General features: G+C 46.8%; 2 protein-coding genes across 3 annotated transcripts in view; one reads left to right on the top strand and one right to left on the bottom strand.

Moving 5' to 3' along the window:
* The window catches only part of TULP2 (tubby like protein 2), a 63023-nt gene that overhangs the window by 26061 nt on the left and 16525 nt on the right, over window positions 1–20437 (bottom strand). The window lies entirely within an intron of this gene.
* DHDH (dihydrodiol dehydrogenase) lies at window positions 8114–19633 on the top strand. The gene is made up of 7 exons (XM_005692697.3): window positions 8114–8880; window positions 9313–9424; window positions 11407–11570; window positions 14281–14533; window positions 17983–18107; window positions 18934–19087; window positions 19334–19633. Exons 1-7 carry the CDS (start codon window positions 8791–8793, stop codon window positions 19441–19443), a joined length of 1008 nt encoding a protein of 335 aa, XP_005692754.2. The 5' UTR covers window positions 8114–8790; the 3' UTR covers window positions 19444–19633.

Genomic DNA, 20437 nt, shown 5'->3' on the forward strand with positions numbered 1-20437 from the left:
GTGAAGAAAGCTGAGCACTGAAGAATTGATGCTTCTGAACTGTGGCGTTGGAGAAGACTCTTGAGAGTCCCTTGGACTGCAAGGAGATCCAACTAGTCCATTCTGAAGGAGATCAGTCCTGGGTGTTCTTTGGAAGGAATGATGCTAAAGCTGAAACTCCAGTACTTTGGCCACCTCATGCGAAGAGTTGACTCATTGGAAAAGACTCTGATGCTGGGAGGGATTGGGGGCAGGAGAAGGAGACAACAGAGGATGAGATGGCTGGATGGCATCACCGACTTGATGGACGTGAGTCTGAGTGAACTCCGGGAGTTGGTGATGGACAGGGAGGCGTGGCGTGCTGCAATTCATGGGGTCGCAAAGAGTCGGACATGACTAAGCAACTGAACTGAACTGAGCACACATATAACTAGGGTCTCTGGGAGCCAGTCTCTGTCTCCCGTATCTAAGGAAACCCACTCCAGTCACCCAGGGCACCTTCTACATTTGGTCATTCTTTACCTGCAAGTGTATCCGTTTGTTTACACTCTGTCTCCTCCAATGGATCTAAATTCCAAAAGGAGCATCAAATTCATTGTCTCATACACAGAGTCCCCTGCATACATGGTCAAGAATGGAGTCACCTCTGCCCTGGACCAACACCACCCATCTCTGTCTCCTGTCTGAACTTTCATCCTAGGCCTAAATCAACAGTTATCTTGGCCCTTCGTGTGTAATCTGAAAATGATCTTTTTGATCTGTGCGTGCAAAGGTTTTACAATGATCACTGTCTCTTTGGAATGTTCTTTTGCATAGGAGCTGCAGTTCGTGCTGTAGACAGGACTCGGAGTGGATTGAGAGAGGATTTGGGAATCTCAGGGGAGAGACAAAAATGAGGAGCTAGGGATTCCAACTGTGCCTTCACCTCATATTTCGGTCTCTGCCCCCTCTTTGTAGTAACCATGTAACCATGTGATTCTGATGTTTCAACATCTGGGGTCTTGCAGACTCTGGAGGGACTGCCCCTCTCAGAGTTAGGTAGTTGCTAGAGATCATAAACCACTCAGCTGTGAATGACTGTACATTTCCTACGCAGATCAACCCAGACCCCAGCCACCTGCTTTAGGGAGCTTCTACAGTCCCCAGAGTCTGGGACAACAGTTTCCTGCCGTGGTCATGCCAGGACGAGGTCCCAGACAATTCAGACAGCTCCTCCACTGCAGAGTCTGCTGAAATTATTCCAGCTTGCCAGTCCTAAACCTGCTTATCCTGAAGTGCCCATTCCTTCCCACAGAGACCACAAAAGCTCTTGCCCACATTGCTTCCTCATTCCCTGTCTCCTGACCAACCCTGGTACTTCCTCACGTGGCCCTTTGTAGCATGGCATGTCCCCTCCTCTTGTTTTGTGGCTGTTTCCTTTTAAATATTTATTTTTGGGCTTCCCTGGTGGAGCCAGTGGTAAAGAATCTACCTGCCAATGCAGGAGAGGCAGGAGACTCAAGTTCAATTCTTGCCCGAGAATCCCATGGACAAAGGAACCCGGCAGGTTAAAGTCCATGGGTCCACAAAGAGTCGAACATGACTGAGCGACTGAGCGCAAGCAACAAGGACCTACTGTCTAGCACAGGGAGCTATGTTCAGTGTCTCACGAAGTGAAGCGCAGTGAAAGTTGCTATGGACTATAGAGTCCATGGAATTCTCTAGACCAGAACACTGCAGTGGGTAGCTGTTCCCTTTTCCAGGGGATCTTCCCAACCCCGGGATCGAACCCTGGTCGCCCGCATTGCAGGCAGATTCTTTACCTGCTGAGCCACAAGGGAACCCCCAAAATACTAGAGTGGGTAGCCTATACCTTCTCCAGTGGATCTTCCTGACTCAGGAATTGAACCTGGGTCTCCTGCACTGCAGGCGGGTTCTTTACCAACTGAGTTATCATGGAAGCACCTCATAATAACCTGTAATGGAAAAGAATATATATATATATATATATATATATATATATATATATATATATATATACACACACACACACATAAATATATATTCACATACACATATATGTGAATCATTTTGTGGTACACTTGAAAATAACATTGAAAAAAAAAAAAGAAAATAACATTGTAAACCCACTAGATTTCAAAAAAAGCTGTTATGAGAAAACAAAACAAAACACCGTCTAAACTCTTCATCATGTACCTCCTCACCTTTTTCATGAGCTCTGAGCAGCCACCAGAACTCTCACAGTATAAACCCTAATATTACCACTGATGCTGGCTAATATCTTATAGCAACAGACAGAAACAAATACACAGTAGTTAACAGTCCCACAACACTTAGAATGTAGCAGGTGCTGTCCCAAACACATTATATATTATAAAGAAAATTCATTTCATCCTCACAAAAGCCCTGGGAGGTAACATTTGTCACTCCCATTTTACAGATGAGGCAAGACACTTGCCTGATGTCTCACAGCTAGTAAGTGGCAGAGTGGGGACTGGAACCCCAGCAGGCTGGATCCAAAGTTTAGTCTCTGAAGAATGATGAGGGGTTGGTTTGGGTGGAAGGTTGGGGGGTTGGCACAGCATGTACACTCAAAAAAATTCCGATGAACAAAAGAGTTAATGTATAAATGCTATTGGTCTCTTCCTAGCACACCATCCACCCAGTCATTGCCTGGCTGACAGTTTTTGTGTGACTTTTAATTTCACAGTTTTTTTTCTAACATTTGAATATGACGCACGTCATCATCTCCTTTCCCCTCTCCTTCACACTTCACCACCTGCAGGGTGAGCTCTTTGACCCTTCACAAATGGCCCAATTATTGTCTATAAATGAATCTTTCATGCATCCCCTGCACTCCGAGCTCTCAGTTCTAACTGGATTCAGCTTTTTTCCTGCATGGGTTGTTTCTTCTGTCTGGAAGGCCATCTCTGTTTCTATACCAGGAAAACCTACATTAAAATCTTGCAAAATGCAGGACTTCCCAGGTGGTGCGGTCGATGAGAGTCCACTGCCGATGCAGCGGTCACTGGTTCGATCCCTGCTCTGGGAGGATTTCACATGCTGTGGAGCACGTAAGCCCACACGCCACAACTGCTAAAGCCTGCATGCTCCAGGGCCTGAGAGCCACAGCTAACGAGCCTCTGTGCTGCAACTACTGAAGCCTGCGCACCTGGAGCCTGTACTCTGCGACAAGAGAAGCCGCTGCAATGAGAAGCCCGTGAACCACAACTAGACAGCAGCCCTCAGTCTCTGCAACTCGAGAAAGCCTGCGTGCAGCAATGAAGTCCCAGGACAGCCAGAAATACGTAAATAAATAAATCCAGTCTTTTCAAAAAACATCTTTTAAATTGCATTTCAATCATGCCCTCATCTGCCCAGGCTTTCCTGGTCTTCAGCTTGGGCTACGAGTGCCCCCAACCCCAGCCTCTATACTGCTTAGTGTCTCCACCATTACGACATGTATCATCCAAGATATGCAAAAAAGCAAAAGTGGTTGTCTGAGGAGGCCTTACAAATAGCTGAGAAAAAAAAAGAGAAGCAAACGGCAGAGGAGAAAGGGAAAGATATACCCAAATGAATGCAGAGTTCCAGAGAAATATGAGAGATAAGAAAGCTTTCTTAAGTGAACAATGCAAGGAAATAGAGGAAAACAATAGAATAGAAAAGACTAGAGACCTCTTCAAGAAAATTTGAGATACCAAGGGAACAGTTCATGCAAAGATGGGCACAGTAAAGGACAGAAATGGTATGGACCTAACAGAAGCAGAAGATATTAAGAAGAGGTGGCAAGAATACACAGAAGAACTAAACAAGAAAGTCTTAAGGACTCAGATAAATATGATGGTGTGGTCACTCACCCAGAGCCAGACAGCCTGTAATGTGAAGTCAAGTGGGCCTTAGGAACCATTACTACAAACAAAGCTAGTGGAGGTGATGGAATTCCAGCTGAGCTATTTCAAATACTAAAGGACAATGCTGTTAAAGTGCTACACTCAATATGTCAACAAATTTGGAAAATTCAGCTGTGGCCACAGACAGTAAAAGGTTCGCTTTCATTCCAATTCCAAAGAAAGGCAATGCCAAAGAATGTTCAAAATACTGTACAATTGTGCTCATTTCACATGCTAGCAAGTTAATGCTCAAAATCCTTCAAGTTAGGCTTCAACAGTATGTGAACTGAGAAATTCCATATGTACAAGCTGGAGTTAGAAAAGACAGAGGAACCAGAAATCAAATTGCCAACATCCACTGGATTATAGAAAAAGCAAGAGAATTAAAAAAAAAAAAACCCACCTGCTTCATTGACTATACTAAAGCCTTTGACTGTATTCAGTTCAGTTCAGTCGCTCAGTCGTGTCCGACTCTGCGACCCCATGAATCGCAGGACTCCCTGTCCATCACCAACTCCCGGAGTTCACTCAGACTCACGTCCATTGAGTCCGTGATGCCATCCAGCCATCTCATCCTCTGTTGTCCCCTTCTCCTCCTGCCCCCAATCCCTCCCAGCATCAGAGTCTTTTCCAATGAGTCAACTCTTCACATGACGTGGCCAAAGTACTGGAGTTTCAGCTTTAGCATCATTCCTTCCAAAGAAATCCCAGGGTTGATCTCTTTCAGAATGGACTGGTTGGATCTCCTTGCAGTCCAAGGGACTCTCAAGAGTCTTCTCCAACACCACAGTTCAAAAGCATCAATTCTTTGGTGCTCAGCCTTCTTCACAGTCCAACTCTCACATCCATACATGACCACAGGAAAAACCATAGCCTCGACTAGACGGACCTTAGTCGGCAAAGTAATGTCTCTGCTTTTGAATATACTGTCTAGGTAGGTCATAACTTTTCTTCCAAGGAGCAAGTGTCTTTTAATTTCATGGCTGCAGTCACAATCTGCAGTGATTTTGGAGCCCCGAAAAATAAAGTCTGACACTGTTTCCACTGTTTCCCCATCTATTTCCCATGAAGTGATGGGACCGAATGCCATGATCTTAGTTTTCTGAATGTTGAGCTTTAGGCCAACTTTTTCACTCTCCACTTTCACTTTCATCAAGAGGCTTTTGATTTCCTCTTCATTTTCGGCCATAAGGGTGGTGTCATCTGCATATCTGAGGTTATTGATATTTCTCCCAGCAGTCTTGATTCCAGCTTGTGTTTCCTCCAGTCCAGCGTTTCTCATGATGTATTCTGCATAGAAGTTAAATAAGCAGGGTGACAATATACAGCCTTGACGTACTCCTTTTCCTATTTGGAACCAGTCTGTCGTTCCATGTCCAGTTCTAACTGTTGCTTCCTGACCTGCATACAGATTTCTCAAGAGGCAAGTCAGGTGGTCTGGTATTCCCACCTCTTTCAGAATTTTCCACAGTTTATTGTGATCCACACAGTCAAAGGCTTTGGCATAGTCAATAAAGCAGAAATAGATGTGTTTCTGGAACTCTCTTGCTTTTTGCATGATCCAGTGGATGTTGGCAATTTGATCTCTGGTTCCTCTGCCTTTTCTAAAACCAGCTTGAACATCAGGAAGTTCACAGTTTACGTATTGCTGAAGCCTGGCTTGGAGAATTTTGAGCATTACTTTACTAGCATGTGAGATGAGTACAATGTGCAGTAGTTTGAGCATTCTTTGGCATTGCCTTTCTTTGGGACTGGAATGAAAACTGACCTTTTCCAGTCCTGTGGCCACTGCTGAGTTTTCTAAAATTGCTGGCATATTGAGTGCAGCACTTTCATAGCATCATCTTTCAGGATTTGAAACAGCTCAACTGGAATTCCATCACCTCCACTAGCTTTGTTCGTAGTGATGCTTTCTAAGGCCCACTTGACTTCACATTCCAGGATGTCTGGCTCTAGATGAGTGATCACACCATCGTGATTATCCGGGTCGTGAAGATCTTTTTTGTACAGTTCTTCTGTGTATTCTTGCCATCTCTTCTTAATATCTTCTGCTTCTGTTAGGTCCATACCATTTCCGTCCTTTATCGAGCCCATCTTTGCATGAAATGTTCCCTTGGTATCTCTAATTTTCTTGAAGAGATCTCTAGTCTTTCCCGTTCTGTTGTTTTCCTCTATTTCTTTGCATTGATCGCTGAAGAAGGCTTTCTTATCTTTTCTTGCTATTCTTTGGAACTCTGCATTCAGATGCTTATATCTTTCCTTTTCTCCTTGGCTTTTCCCCTCTCTTCTTTTCACAGCTATCTGTAAGGCCTCCCCAGACAGCCATTTTGCTTTTTTTGCATTTCTTTTCCATGGGGATGGTCTTGATCCCTGTCTCCTGTACAATGTCATGAACCTCATTCCATAGTTCATCAGGCACTCTATCTATTAGATCTAGGCCCTTAAATCTATTTCTCACTTCCACTGTATAATCATAAGGGATTTGATTTAGGTCATACCTGAATGGTCTAGCAGTTTTCCTGACTTTCTTCAATTTAAGTCTGAATTTGGTAATAAGGAGTTCATGATCTAAGCCACAGTCAGCTCCTGGTCTTATTTTTGTTGACTGTATAGAGCTTCTCCATCTCTGGCTGCAAAGAATATAATCAATCTGATTTCGGTGTTGACCATCTGGTGATGTCCATGTGTAAAGTCTTCTCTTGTGTTGTTGGAAGAGGGTGTTTGCTATGACCAGTGCATTTTCTTGGCAAAACTCTATTAGTCTTTGCCCTGCTTCATTCCGCATTCCAAGGCCAAATTTGCCTGTTACTCCAGGTGTTTCTTGACTTCCTACTTTTGCATTCCAGTCCCCTATAAAGAAAAGGACATCTTTTTTAGGTGTTAGTTCTAAAAGGTCTTGTAGGTCTTCATAGAACCATTCAACTTCAGCTTCTTCAGCGTTACTGGTTGGGGCATAGACTTGGATTACCGTGATATTGAATGGTTTGCCTTGGGAGACGAACAGAGATCATTCTGTCATTTTTGAAACTGCATCCAAGTACGGCATTTTGGACTCTTTTGTTGACCATGATCGCTACTCCATTTCTTCTGAGGGATTCCTGCCCGCAGTAGTAGATATAATAGTCATCTGAGTTAAATTCAGCCATTCCAGTCCATTTTAGTTCCCTGATTCCCAGAATGTCGATGTTCACTCTTGCCATCTCTTGTTTGACCACTTCCAATTTGCCTTGATTCATGGACCTGACATTCCAGGTTCCTGTACAATATTGCTCTTTACAGCATCAGACCTTGCTTCTATCACCAGTCACATCCACAGCTGGGTATTGTTTTTGCTTTGGCTCCATCCCTTCATTCTTTCTGGAGTTATTTCTCCACTGATCTCCAGTAGCATATTGGGCACCTACTGACCTGGGGAGTTCCTCTTTCAGTATCCTATCATTTTTCCTTTTCATACTGTTCATGGGGTTCTCAAGGCAAGAATACTGAAGTGGTTTGCCATTCCCTTCTCCAGTGGACCACATTCTGTCAGACCTCTCCACCATGACCTGCCTGTCTTGGGTTGCCCAGCCCTCGGGCATGCCCCTCATTGAGTTAGACAAGATTGTGGTCCTAGTGTGATTAGACTGACTAGTTTTCTGTGAGTATGGTTTCAGTGTGTCTGCCCTCTGATGCCCTCTTGCAATACCTACCATCTTACTTGGGTTTCTCTTACCTTGGGCGTGGGGTATCTCTTCACGGCTGCTCCAGCAAAGCGCAGCCGCTGCTCCTTACCTTGGATGAGGGGTATCTCCTCACCACCGCCCTTCCTGATCTTCAACGTGGGATGGCTCCTCTAGGCCCTCCTGCGCCTGCCCAGCCACCGCTCCTTGGACGTGGGGTTGCTCCTCCCGGCCCCTCCCCTGGCCTCGGGCTCGGGGTGGCTCCTCTCGGCCACGGTCAACATCACTTTGCTGACAAAAGTCCGTATAGTCAAAGCTATGGTTTTTCCAGTAGTCGTGTATGTATGTGGGAGTTGGACCACAAAGAAGGCTGAGCGTTAGAGAACTGATGCTTTCGAATGGTGGTGCCGGAGAAGATTGTTAAGAGTCCCTTGGATTGCAAGGAGATCAAACAAGTCAATCCTACAGGAAATCGAATCTGAATATTCACTGGAAAGCCTGATGCTGAAGCTGAAGCCCCAGTACTTGGCCACTTGATGTGGAGAGCCGACTCATTGGAAAAGACTCTGATGCTGGGAAAGGGCAGGAGGGGAAGGAGGCGACAGCAGATTAAATGTCTATAAGGAAAACTGACGAATTTGTTGTGGGTGAAGTTGGCCAGTCTTTTTATTTATTGCTCGCGTTCCTAGCTAAAAATGATCTTGGTTTTCTGGGTCTGTTTCTGCTTCTGTAAATAGGGCACAATAGACTCTCACTCGCAGGTTTGTGGTGAGAAATCAGGGATGGGGAAAGGAAAGCACGGGCGTTCTATAAATATTAATAGTTAAGAAATATTAGTAAAAATCAGTGAATATATTACCTTTGCTATTATTATCCTCTCTCTCCCTCTGGACAGTTCCTAAGGGTATGCGGCTTTCTGAACAAAAGAGAGGTAAGTTCAAAGGCTCGAAGTTGAATGGAAAAGAAAGCGCCTCCCCTTGTGTCACATGGCTAGTCTCTAGGGAAGAAGACTCTCGGTGTTTTTAGTCCATCCCTGTTAGGCGGAGCCTTCGGTGCGTTCTTCCAATGGGGATGCTAGAATTAAATATCCGTCCTCTTTGCCTTGGGACTGGCAGGGCGCACAGGCGCCGTGCCCAATGAGGAGCGGCGTAGGAGCAATGGGGGCGGGGACAAGGGCCACGCCCCCCGGAGCGCCGGGCATCTGGTCCTTAACTCGCGCCGGGAAAAGGTAGACACATTTGGGACTCCGGGTTGCGGCGATGGCGCTTCGCTGGGGCATCGTGTCGGCTGGCCTTATCTCCAGCGACTTCACGACGATGCTGCGGATGCTGCCTCGCTCTGAGCACCAGGTCCTCCCTCTCTCCAGAGACCTGGGGAAGAGTGGGCGGGGGGTCTGAGGGAGGAGGGAACTAGGCTTCTAGACTTCCGAGCCCCACAAGGCCGTGAAACAATCTCAAAATCCGTATCGCTCTTTTCTCCCCTCTGTCTTTTTAACACGAATTACGCGAGGTTTGGGAGAGTCTTCATCTGATTTGTTGTGTAAGGAAGAAATTTAAATATTAGGGAGTTTGATAATCGGGGTTGAATAACCGTCTGCCTCAGATCTCTTTTCCCCAAACCCAGGTGTCACCTCATCCCCCAGGACCACATCCCCCCTGCCCGGTTTTGGGAGTTGTCAATTTCTCCCTCCCCCACCGAGGCCTTCTCCATCACCTCCCTCCCATCCACCCGTCTTCCTTACCTGCCCCAGCCTCTCCAGTCTGACTCAGGCGTCCCTCTAGGTAGTGGCGGTAGCGGCCCGTGACCTGAGCCGGGCGAAGGAGTTTGCTAAGAAACACGACATCCCCAAGGCCTATGGATCCTATGAGGAACTGGCCAAGGACCCAGACGTGGGTGAGTGGCCCGTGCGGCGGCGGGGGAGAGGGGGCGTCACCGGGGGTGCTGCCTTCAGGGTGCTCCGTAGAAGCGAGGCTCTGCGCGATGAGCCAATCCCTCTGGGCTGCCGAAAGGACTCTGGGCTGCCGAAAGGACTCTGGGCTGGGAGGCGGGACGATAGGAACCGGTTTCGTCTGAAATTATCTGTCCAGCAAGAAATAGCGAGTAGGGGCCACACCTCCGCGGTAAAGGCAGGGCTTGAATTCCTGAGCGAGGCCTTTCAGGTTTTAAATACGACCCGTGTGTCTCGGGCTTCTGCGTTCCAGAGGAGCCTGGATGGAGAGGCAGGACAGCGTGGTTGGACAACAGCCTGGCTCTGGAGTCAGATTGGCTGACTGGGCATTTTCCCCTCTTCTGCTTGCCCTTCTCAGGTTCCCCATTTCTGAAACGGGCAAAATAATAATCTTACTTCTTGGTGGTGTTGTGAGGACTAAGTGAGTGAATACCATAATTTCAGAAGACTGAAAATAATCTTAAGGAAATAGAGTGATAGTAGAGAACGGTTTTGTTGTTGTTTAGTCACTAAGTAGTGACCAACCCTTTTGGCAGGCTCCACTGTCCATGGGACTCTCCTGGAAAGAATACTGGAGTGGGTTGCTATTCCTTCTCCAGGAGCTCTTCCTGACCCAGGATCGAACCTGAGTTGCCTGCATTGGCAGGCGTCAGGGAGGCCCTTCAATTCAGTTCAGTTCAGTTCAGTCACTCAGTCGTGTCCAACTCTGTGAGTCCATGGACTGCAGCACACCAGGCGTCTCTGTCCATCACCAACTCCCAGAGCTTACTCAAACTCATGTCCATTGAGTTGATGATGCCATCCAACCACCTCATCCTCTGTGGTCCCCTTCTCCCCCCGCCTTCAATCTTTCAATCAGCGTCAGGGTCTTTTCCAATGAGTCAGTTCTTTGCATCAGGTGGCCAAAGTATTGGAGTTTCAGCTTCAGCATCAGTCCTTCCAATGAATATTCAGGACTGATTTCCTTTAGGATGGACTGGTTGGATCTCCTTGCTGTCCAAGGGACTCTCAAGAGTCTTCTCCAACATTGCAGTTCAAAAGCATCAATTCTTTGGGACTCAGCTTTCTTTACAGTCCTACTCTCACATCCATACATGACTACTGGAAAAACCATAGCTTTGACTAGATGGACCTTTGTTGGTGAAGTAATGTCTCGGCTTTTTAATATTCCGTCTAGGTTGGTCATAACTTTTCTTCCAAGGAGCAAGCGTCTTTTAATTTCATGGCTGCAGTCACCATCTGCAGTGATTTTGGAGCCCCCCAAAATAAAGTCTGTCACTATTTCCAGTGTTTCCCCATTTTCCATGAACTGATGGGACCAGATGCCATGATTTTAGTTTTCCGAATGTTGAGTTTTAAGCCAACTTTTTCACTCTCCTCTTTCATTAAGAGGCTCTTTAGTTCTTCTTCACTTTCTGCCATAAGGGTGGTGTCATCTGCATATCTGAGGTTATTGATATTTCTCCCGGCAATCTTGATTCCAACTTGTGCTTCATCCAGTCCAGAATTTCTCATGATGTACTCTGCATAGAAGTTAAATAAGCAGGGTGACAATATACAGCATTGACGTACTCCTTTCCCGATTTGGAACCAGTCTGTTGTTCCATGTCCAGTTCTAACTGTTACTTCTTGACCTGCATACAGATTTCTCAAGAGGCAGGTCAGGTGGTCTGGTATTCCCATCTCTTTAAGAATTTTCCATAGTTTGTTGTGATCCATACAAACGCTTTGGCTTAGTCAATAAAGCAGAAGCCCTCAGCTCCATCCAAATGAGAGGCTAGAGTTTGACCACTGCGGTAGGACTTCCTACCTGCTTGGAGGAACTCAGGCTCTTGGAAACTTGGGGGCGGGGCCTCTAAATGGTGGGCGGTGCTGGAGGTCTCAGTGGGTGGGGCTATTGATCTCTACTTTTTCCCTCCCGCCATAGAGGTGGCCTACATTGGCACCCAGCACCCCCAGCACAAGGCCGCAGTGTTACTCTGCCTGACAGCGGGCAAGGCTGTGTTGTGCGAGAAGCCCATGGGTGTGAACGCTGCGGAAGTGCGTGAAATGGTTGCTGAGGCCCGATCCCGAGGCCTCTTCCTTATGGAGGTGAGGGTGGAGGGCCCTTCCAACGTCCCACATTAGAGCTACTTGCCATGGCTAAACGTGGTTGTCAGTCGACAGTTTTGGAGGAACATAAGGGTGGATTGCCAAGAGTTAAGATGACCACAAAATGAACCAGGGTCCTCGCGTTTGTCAGGATGCCGTTGAGCTATGTCAGGTAATCTACTAGCAACACGGTCTTAGTTTGGGTGGATTTACAAAGTTAGAGATCCGAAGTACCAAGGAACCTCCTACCAAACCTCAGTGTCAAATTGCCTTTGTTTTTACCCTTATCAGACTTGGCTACCTATAGGGGCCTTTGGCATCTTGCAAATTGCCAGTAATTAAAATGGCCACCAGCAGCAACGACTAACACCAGAAGTTAAGATGGCCACCAAATGACACCATCACCCCAAGCCATTTTCATGTTAAGGAGTAGTAGGGTTCTTTTTTCTTTTTGGCCACACCAAGAGGCATGTGGAACTTTCCTGAACAGGGATGGAACCTGTGCCCCCTTCGGAAGCACTGCTGGACCACCACCAGGGAAGTCTGAGTATTATGGTTTTTAAACATTTTGCTATAGGTTCTGCCAGTAGTCACAATAGCTCTTACTTCCCCATGTTCTATCTAGTTATCATATGCTCAGTATTGCTGAGCCTCCTAGTCTGCAAAGTTCTATGTGCCCAAGGAGTAGTCAAGATATCAGTGCCAAAATTCTGTGAATTTATTATTTCTTCATTTTTATTGGCACCTAATGTGTACCAGATTCAATCTTAGGAACTGGGGATTCATAACATACAAGACAGAGGCTCAGTTTTCAAGGAGCTCAAGATCACTTTTGGTCATGGAAATGGGTAACCCCAATGTCCATGGGCATGGGCTTTTGTGGACATAGGACTGAGCAGTTTATGGAGCACAGACACCCTGTCCCAGCTTGGGTGATGATCAAGGAGGTTTCTTGTGGGTAGAGGCTGGCTTTTTGGAAAAGTAAACTGCATAGGTAAATAGGCCAGAGAGGAAAAACAGAGTTAAGGCTTAAAACAAGAATTGGCAGATTTCATTTCATTAATATGAAATTTATCTTGGACAGCTCAAGATTTCTGGCTTTAGAGTCAGAGAACTCTAGACTCCAGTTGCCCAGTTCCAAGCTCTGTGACCCTGGGCAAATAATTTGATTCAACTGAACCTTAGTTTTCTGATTTAAAAAATGGACATAATGATAACAATCAGGCAGAAATGTTGGGAGGACTCATTAGGCACTGCATGTACATATTGTCTTGCTCGTAATATATACCCAATAAATGCAAGCTGATGTTAGGCAATGGGGAGCAACAGAAGGGGCCTGGGCAGGGGTGAGACAGGGTCAGCTCTTAGAGAAGGAAAGATCCCTCTGGGCCATGTGGGGATGGGACTAGAGGGGAGAGACTGGGCGTGTTAGTTAGCCAGGACTGCTATAATAAAGTGCCACTAACGGACCAGGCAGAGGAGGCAATGGCACCCGACTCCAGTACTCTTGCCTGGAAAACCCCATGGACGGAGGAGCCTTGGTAGGCTGCAATCCATGGGGTCGCTAAGAGTCAGTCATGACTAACGACTTCACTTTCACTTTTCACTTTCACTTTTCATTTTCACGCATTGGAGAAGGAAACGGCAACCCACTCCAGTGTTCTTGCCTGGGGAATCCCAGGGACAGGGGAGCCTGGTGGGCTGCCGTCTATGGGGTCACACAGAGTCAGACACGACTGATGCGACTTAGCAGCAGCAGCAGCAACGGACCAGGTGGCTAAAACAACAGAGATTTGTTTTCCCATTATTCTGGGGAGTTCTTTGGTGGCCTAGTGGTTAGGATTCTGGGCTTTCACTACAGTGGCCTGGGTTTAAAACTGCGATCCTGCAAGCCTCATGGTGAAGCCCCCCAAAAAATAATAAAATTTTTTAGAATTTAAAATTAAGTTTTTTAAAATAAATATTTTCTCACACTCTGGAGGCTAGAGAAGTCAAGGTATCAGCAGGGCTGGCTCCTCCTGAAGCCTCTCTCTCTTTGACTTGCAGATGGCAGCCTCCTCCCTGTGTCTACACATGGGCTTCCCTCTGGGCAGAGTTGTGTCCTAACTTCCTTTTCTTCTAAGGACACCAGTCCTATTGGATGAGGGCCCACCTTAATGACCTCATTTTAACTTAGTTACCTCCTTAAAAAACCCCACCTCCGGGAACTTCCCTGGCAGTCCTGTGATCAAGACACCATGCTTCCAATGTAGGGGGCACGTGTTTAATCCCTGGTCAAGGAAATAAGATCCCACATGCCACGAGATGTGGCAACACACACACACACACACACACACACACACACACACTCTCCAAATACGCTCACATTAGGAGGTTCTGGGGAGGGGTTGGGCCTCAACATGAATCTGGTGGGGAGACAATTCAGCCCGTAACATTGGGGGACTGGTGTAATGGTTCAGATGAGGAAGGACAAGGCCGGCCTTGGGGCTGCAGGACTGGAGAGGAGAGAAGGTGGCAGAGAGGGTCAGACTAGACACAGCTTGGGCACTGCCAGGCTGTGGAAGGAAGACAGAGGGGCCTTGATTGGGGAGCGGTGGGTACCCACTCAAATTGAGTCCTTGAAGAGAGAAAAACTGGTTGGTTAACTTTTGGGTCCTGATCACTTTCCTTCTCTTCCTGCATCCTGCTTTCTTCCCTCTGTGGTCTGCAGGCCATCTGGACCCGGTTCTTCCCTGCTGTAGAGGCTCTGAGGTCTGTCCTGGCCCAGGGAACTCTGGGGGACCTTCGGGTGGTTCGGGCAGAATTTGGGAAGAATCTCACCCACGTACACCGGGCCACAGACTGGGCCCAGGCGGGAGGTGGCTTGTTAGACCTTGGCATCTACTGCCTCCAGTTCATCTCCATGGTCTTTGGTGGGCAGAAGCCGGAGAAGATTTCAGCTGTGGGAAGGCGCCATGAAACAGGTATGGTCTATCCTGGACTTGATTGGTTGGCTGGTCAAGTCACTAAGTTGTGTCCGACTTAGCAAGCTTATGGACCGTAACATGCCAGGTTCCTCTGTCTATGGAGTTTTCCAGGCAAAGAATACTGGAGTGGATTGCCATTTCCTTCTTCAGGGGATCTTCCCAGACCAAGGATCGAACCTGTGTCTCCTGCATTGGCAGGCGGGTTCTTTACCACTGAGCCACCAGGGAATATCCTGGACTAATAGGAGTGGCTCCTCTCTTACTGGGAGCAGTGAGCTGGGGAGACTTATAAGTCTCCTCCCTGATGAGTATCAGGTTAGGCAGCTAGAGAAACTTCCCATATGAAACCACCCAAGCTACCCCCAGCCTGGGCTCAGAGTTGAGAGTGTGAGCAGGGTCTGTGCTGGCACTTTGCTGCATGATGTTGGCCAAGGGACACATTTCTGAGTCTTAATCAGTTACCAACTAGTTACCTAATTAGTTTTAATTAGGTAAAATGTCAATAATACAGTTATCATAAGGAGTTAATGAAGTGACTTTTGAAGCAAATGGTAAGCAGTTATTGAATATAAACAATTATTATTTTGTATATTTGTCTCAGTTAGCCTTTGCTACATAACGAACTACCCTAGAACTTAGTGACCTTAAAAAACAATCATTTATTAGCTTGTGAGCCTGTGGGTTGGCAGTTTGGGCTGGGCTCAGCTTGAGTGGTTCTTCTGCTGGTCTTAGCCGTGTAGCTGCAGTTGGCTGGCTGGCCCACTGTAGCTGGATGCTCTAGGGTGGCCTCACTATGTCTTGCAGGTGTTGGTTATTCTATGGGGAGCCTTGGTTCTCCTTCACATGGCCTCTCCTGCTGGCTAACTCAGCTTCATTCGTATGGTGGTCTCAGAGTTCCAGGTGGAGCAACAGGAAGGTGGACCTCAGCATGCAAACACTTTTCAGACCTTTGCTTCTACCATATTTGCCACTGCTCCATGGCCCAACATCAGCTCAGATTTCAGAGGTGGGCAAATAGACTTTACCTCTTGATGGAAGAAGCTATTGCAAAGAGGCACTCATAGAGGAACAAGAGGAATTGCTGTGGCCATCTTTGCAAACCGCAGAAAGCAATGAATAGCCAGGAAAATAGTACATGAGATGAAGGTCACTCTTTAGAAAAACTGTCTCCATCTACCATCTGGCCAGTTCCTAGGCTAAATAGTAGTTATAAAAACAGATCCCGTTTATTAAGTGCTACCTTAATAGATATTAAGGTTATTATAGATTATAACTTTAGGGTTGTTATAGATATGACCTTTCTGATGTATTAAGGTTGTCCCCATTTTACAGATTAGGAAACTGAAGTACAGAGAGGGGTAGTGACTTATCCAGGGTCACACAGCAGACCTGGGATAAGAACTTGGGCTTAAAAGAGAGCTGAGTCAGGGGACTTGCCTGGCAGTCCAGCAGTTGGGACTCTGCATTTCCACTGCAGGGGCTACAGGTTTGATTCCTGGTCAGATAATTAGGCTCCCCCAGGCCCCCATGGTGGAACTAGGATCCCAAGTTCCAAAAAGAGAGAGGGCTGAGTCAGTAGACTCCTCCATGTGTGGCCTGCCTGATGTGGAACCAGGCTAGTACTTTACCTGCTGTGTTTAATTTTTAACTAATACTTATATATCACTTATTGTCAACTAAATAGTCTTCTAAGTACATTGTGCATTTTATAGCACTTAATGTAATACTTGAAATGGCCTTATGAGGCAAATTCTCTTATTATCCCCATTTCAGAGATCAGGTAACTGATTCTCACAAACCTATACAACAGGTATTTACAGAGGAGGAAACTGAGGCTTACAGAGGTGAAGTCTCTCTCTCTTTACTTTTTTAGCATATTTTTCTTTATTTATTTAGATTACATCTTTACTGTGATATAATTCACATACCATACGATTTATTTATTGAAAGTATATAATTTTGTGGCTTTCGTATAGTCACAGAGTTGTGCATTTTATCACTATAATCAATTTTCAAACTAATTTTTATTGAAGTATAGTTGGTTTTATGGGATTTCCCAGGTGGCACTAGTGGTAAAGAACCTGTCTGCCAATGCAGGAGACAGGGTTCGACCCCCGGGCCAGGAAGATCCCCTGGGGGAGGGCATGGCAATCCACTGCAGTATTCTTGCCTAGAGAATCCCATGGACAGACAAGCCTGGCGGACTACAATCACAAAGAGTTGGACACGATCAAAGCAACTTAGCACACACATGCATGCCTCATACAGCAAATGTAGCATGGACACATAGTTGATTTACAATATTGTGTTAGTTTCAGGTATAGAGCAGTGATTCAGTTATGCATATACTACAGCCACTCTTTTTAGATTCTTTTCCCATATAGGTTATTGCAGAGTATTGAGTGGAGTTCCCTGTGCTATATAGTAGGTTCATATTCGTTATCTATTTTATATAGTGTGTATATGTCAGTCCCAATCTCTCCCAGTTTATCTCTCCTGCACTGTAATCAATTCCAGAATATTTTCATTGCTCAAAAAAACAACAAACCTCACCAATTTTCCCATGCCCCTGAGCCCTAACCAACCACAAATCTGCTTTCCGGTCCTATGGATTTGCCACATATTATTCTTGCCTGGAAAACTCCAAGGACAGAGGAGCTCGTCACACTACAGTCCACGGGAGTCACAAAGTATCAGACATGACTGAGTACGTGGCTGAGTACATTCCATATGAATGGAATCCCGCAACATGTGACTTTTGTGTCTGGCTTGTTTCATTTGATGTGTTTTCAGGGTTCATCCATGTGGTAGGACATATCACTACTTCTGGCTTCAGTCTCTCTCATTGTCATACTAGAGATGAGATCTCAGGACTTCCCTGGTGGTCCAGTGGCTAAGACTCTGCACTCCCAGTGCAGGGGGCCCGGGTTCAATCCCTGGTCAGGAAACTAGATTCCCGTATGCTGCATCTAAAAATTTCACATGCTGCAACTTAAAAGAGCCCACAACTAAGAGCCCACTAACTGCAACTAAGACTCAGAGCAACCAAATAAATACTTAAAATTTAAGAAAACAGAAGATATCTTGCCCAAGGTTCTTCAGACGGGACTGTTTTGGGGTTGTGCTGAGGCTTCACTGCTGCCCAGGCTTTCCCTAGTTGAGGTGATTGGCGGCTACTCGCTACTTGCAGTGTGTGGGTTTCTTGTTGGGTGGCTTCACTTGCGGAGCACCGGCTCTAGGACGCGCAAACTTCAGTAGCTTCAGCACGGAGGTTCAGTAGCTGTGGTGCATGGGCCTAGTTGCGTCACAGCTTGTGCTGTTTTCCCAGACCAGGGATCAAATCTGTTTCTCCTGCAGTGGCAGGCAAACTCTACCAGTGAGCCACCAGGGAAGCACTCAGGCAGGATGTGAGGCCAGGCTTGCCCTCGTCCTGTGCCTTCCCCCAGGTGTGGACGACACTGTCACTGTGATACTCCAGTACCCAGGAGGGGTCCACGGCAGCTTCACCTGCAGCATCTCTGCCCAGCTCGCCAACACGGTGGCCGTGAGTGGTACCAAGGGCATGGCCCAGGTGAGGCATGATTGGCTGAGCTGGGATGGGTCCAAGTACTGGGAACCAGGGCCCTTAGCAAGAGGAATAGGCCAGTCGTGGCTGTTGGAGCTGGATGGGGACTGAACTTGCCTCTTCCCACACTACTGATAAGAAATTCATCCTCAGCTACTAGGCCATGGGATGGAGTTTGAACCTCCAGGCTCCTTCCCAAGAGTGAACCCATTGGTCTGTCAGAAGTCCTTAGTCCTCTCTTGGGAGAAACCAGTTCTTAGTCACCACCCTCTGAGAGCAGCTATAACCTTTGGAATTGCACTCAGGACAGAATATGGGCATTATCAAATGGCAGCTTCATGGGACTTCCTGGAGCCATGTTGCTGGAAAGAAATCCTATTCTCAGCAGAAGAATTTGTACCCTGCCCCAAACTGGAACTGCAGAATCTGCCCCAGCTGTATCTCTGCATTTCCATTTTGACTTAGAGTTGGGTATGGGAATAATTTAGGCTTCCCCAGGGGCTAAAACAAAATGGATAAGCAGGTGATGGGTTGTCTCTGCTCCTCCTTGCAAAGGGGATTCCACAGAGGCAATGATAAACTGTCTTCAAGGCCTGAGCACAGGGTTACAGAAAGGTTTGTTCCTGGGGAAATGAACAGACAAGACAGTCTTGTACTGTGGCAACCATGATGCTAAAGAATAATCCTCCAGCAACCAGGGCAGGGCTAGGTTGGGTGGGGACCTAAACCTTCCTGAGGATGGCGGGTGATCAGTGCTTAACTGACAAGAGAGAGGCTCCTGAGCAGCCCTGTTGGTGAGGGCAGTAGGACCACCTCTTCTCTCTTTTCTCAGCTCCTCGACCCCTGCTGGAGCCCAACAGAGCTGGTGGTGAAGGGGGAGCATAAGGAGTTCCCACTGCCTCCAGCCCCAGGAAAGGAGTTCAATTTTACAAATGGAATGGGCATGTGTTATGAGGCCAACCATGTCCGGGAATGCCTGCAGAAAGGTAAGCATGTGGAGAACAGGGGTGGGAGGGTGAGAGGGTAGCAGGGCAAGACTGGTAGTGGAGGTGAGTATCCTCTCTACTCCTCATCCACTCAAGCAACTGTTTAGAACTACATCTCCCAGGACCTCCTGTGGCATCCTTATGCTAGAACCATGAATTATTGTGCCTCATGGGATTCTGGGAATTGTAGTTCTTTTAGTCTGGGGATATGAGGAGGAGGGTGTCCCTAACTGCACTCTCCTCCAGGCCTGAAGGAAAGTCCTGTGATTCCGCTGGTGGAAAGTGAGCTCCTGGCTGACATCCTTGAGGAGGTGAGGAAGGCCATTGGAATCACCTTCCCCCAAGACAAATGCTGATGTATGCCCTGAACAAATAAAGACATGCTGGGAATTCTTTGGCTGTCCAGTGGTCAGGACTCGGCACTGTCACTTCTGGGGCCTGGGTTCAATCCCTGGTCAGAGAACTAAGCTCCTGTAAGCCTCAGGGCATGGCAAAGTAAATACAAAAGTTAAATAAAATAAATAATGAAGTTGTGATTTCCACAGAGATCTTGGCAATGGTGGTTTGACAGGCACTGGAGAGAGCTCACCATCAAAGAGGTCACTAGAGCATAAATTCGTTGGAAGGATGAGAGTGGGGGAAGATGGATTCAGGACCATATTTTCCACAAGCTCCTGGAACAGACATGTGTGGGAAGATCCACAGTTTGCCTGCCTCAGCCCGTGTGACCTTGGCTGGGGAATAGTATATGGGTAGAAAGTGTCCCTAACTGCACCCTCCCTAGCCTCTCTCTGTCTCATCATCAGTAAATAGGGGATACCACACTAAACACCATCTGGTGAGGATTAAATGGGCCCTAGCACACAGTAGGTTCTCTGTAGATGTTAGCCAATGGCCCTTCACTTTGAGGTCAGGCCTCCAGAAGCTCCAGGCTCCCATTAAGGTATAGAGACTCATGGGACTTCCCTGGTGGTCCAGTGGCCAAGATACCATGCTCCCAATGCAGGGGCCCTGGGTTCAATCCCTGGTCAGGGAACTAGATCCCAAATGCTGCAACTAAGAGTTCATATGCAGCAACTAAAGATTTTGCATGCCACAGTGAAGATCAAAGATCTCAAGTTCCAAAACTAAGACACGGCACAGCCCAATAAACAAATAAGTAAAATAATAAAAACAAGGGGCTTTGCTGGTGGTCCAATGGTAAGACTACACCTTTCAGTGCAGGGGGTGCGGGTTCGATCCTCAATTGTGGAGCTAAGATCCACATGCCTCACAGCCAAAACAAACAAACAACAATAAAAACATAAAACAGAAGCAATATTGCAATAAATCCAGTAAAGACTTTAAAAA

The sequence above is a fragment of the Capra hircus genome, chromosome 18, assembly GCF_001704415.2.
Source record: "Capra hircus breed San Clemente chromosome 18, ASM170441v1, whole genome shotgun sequence".
Taxonomy (NCBI): Eukaryota; Metazoa; Chordata; class Mammalia; order Artiodactyla; family Bovidae; genus Capra; species Capra hircus.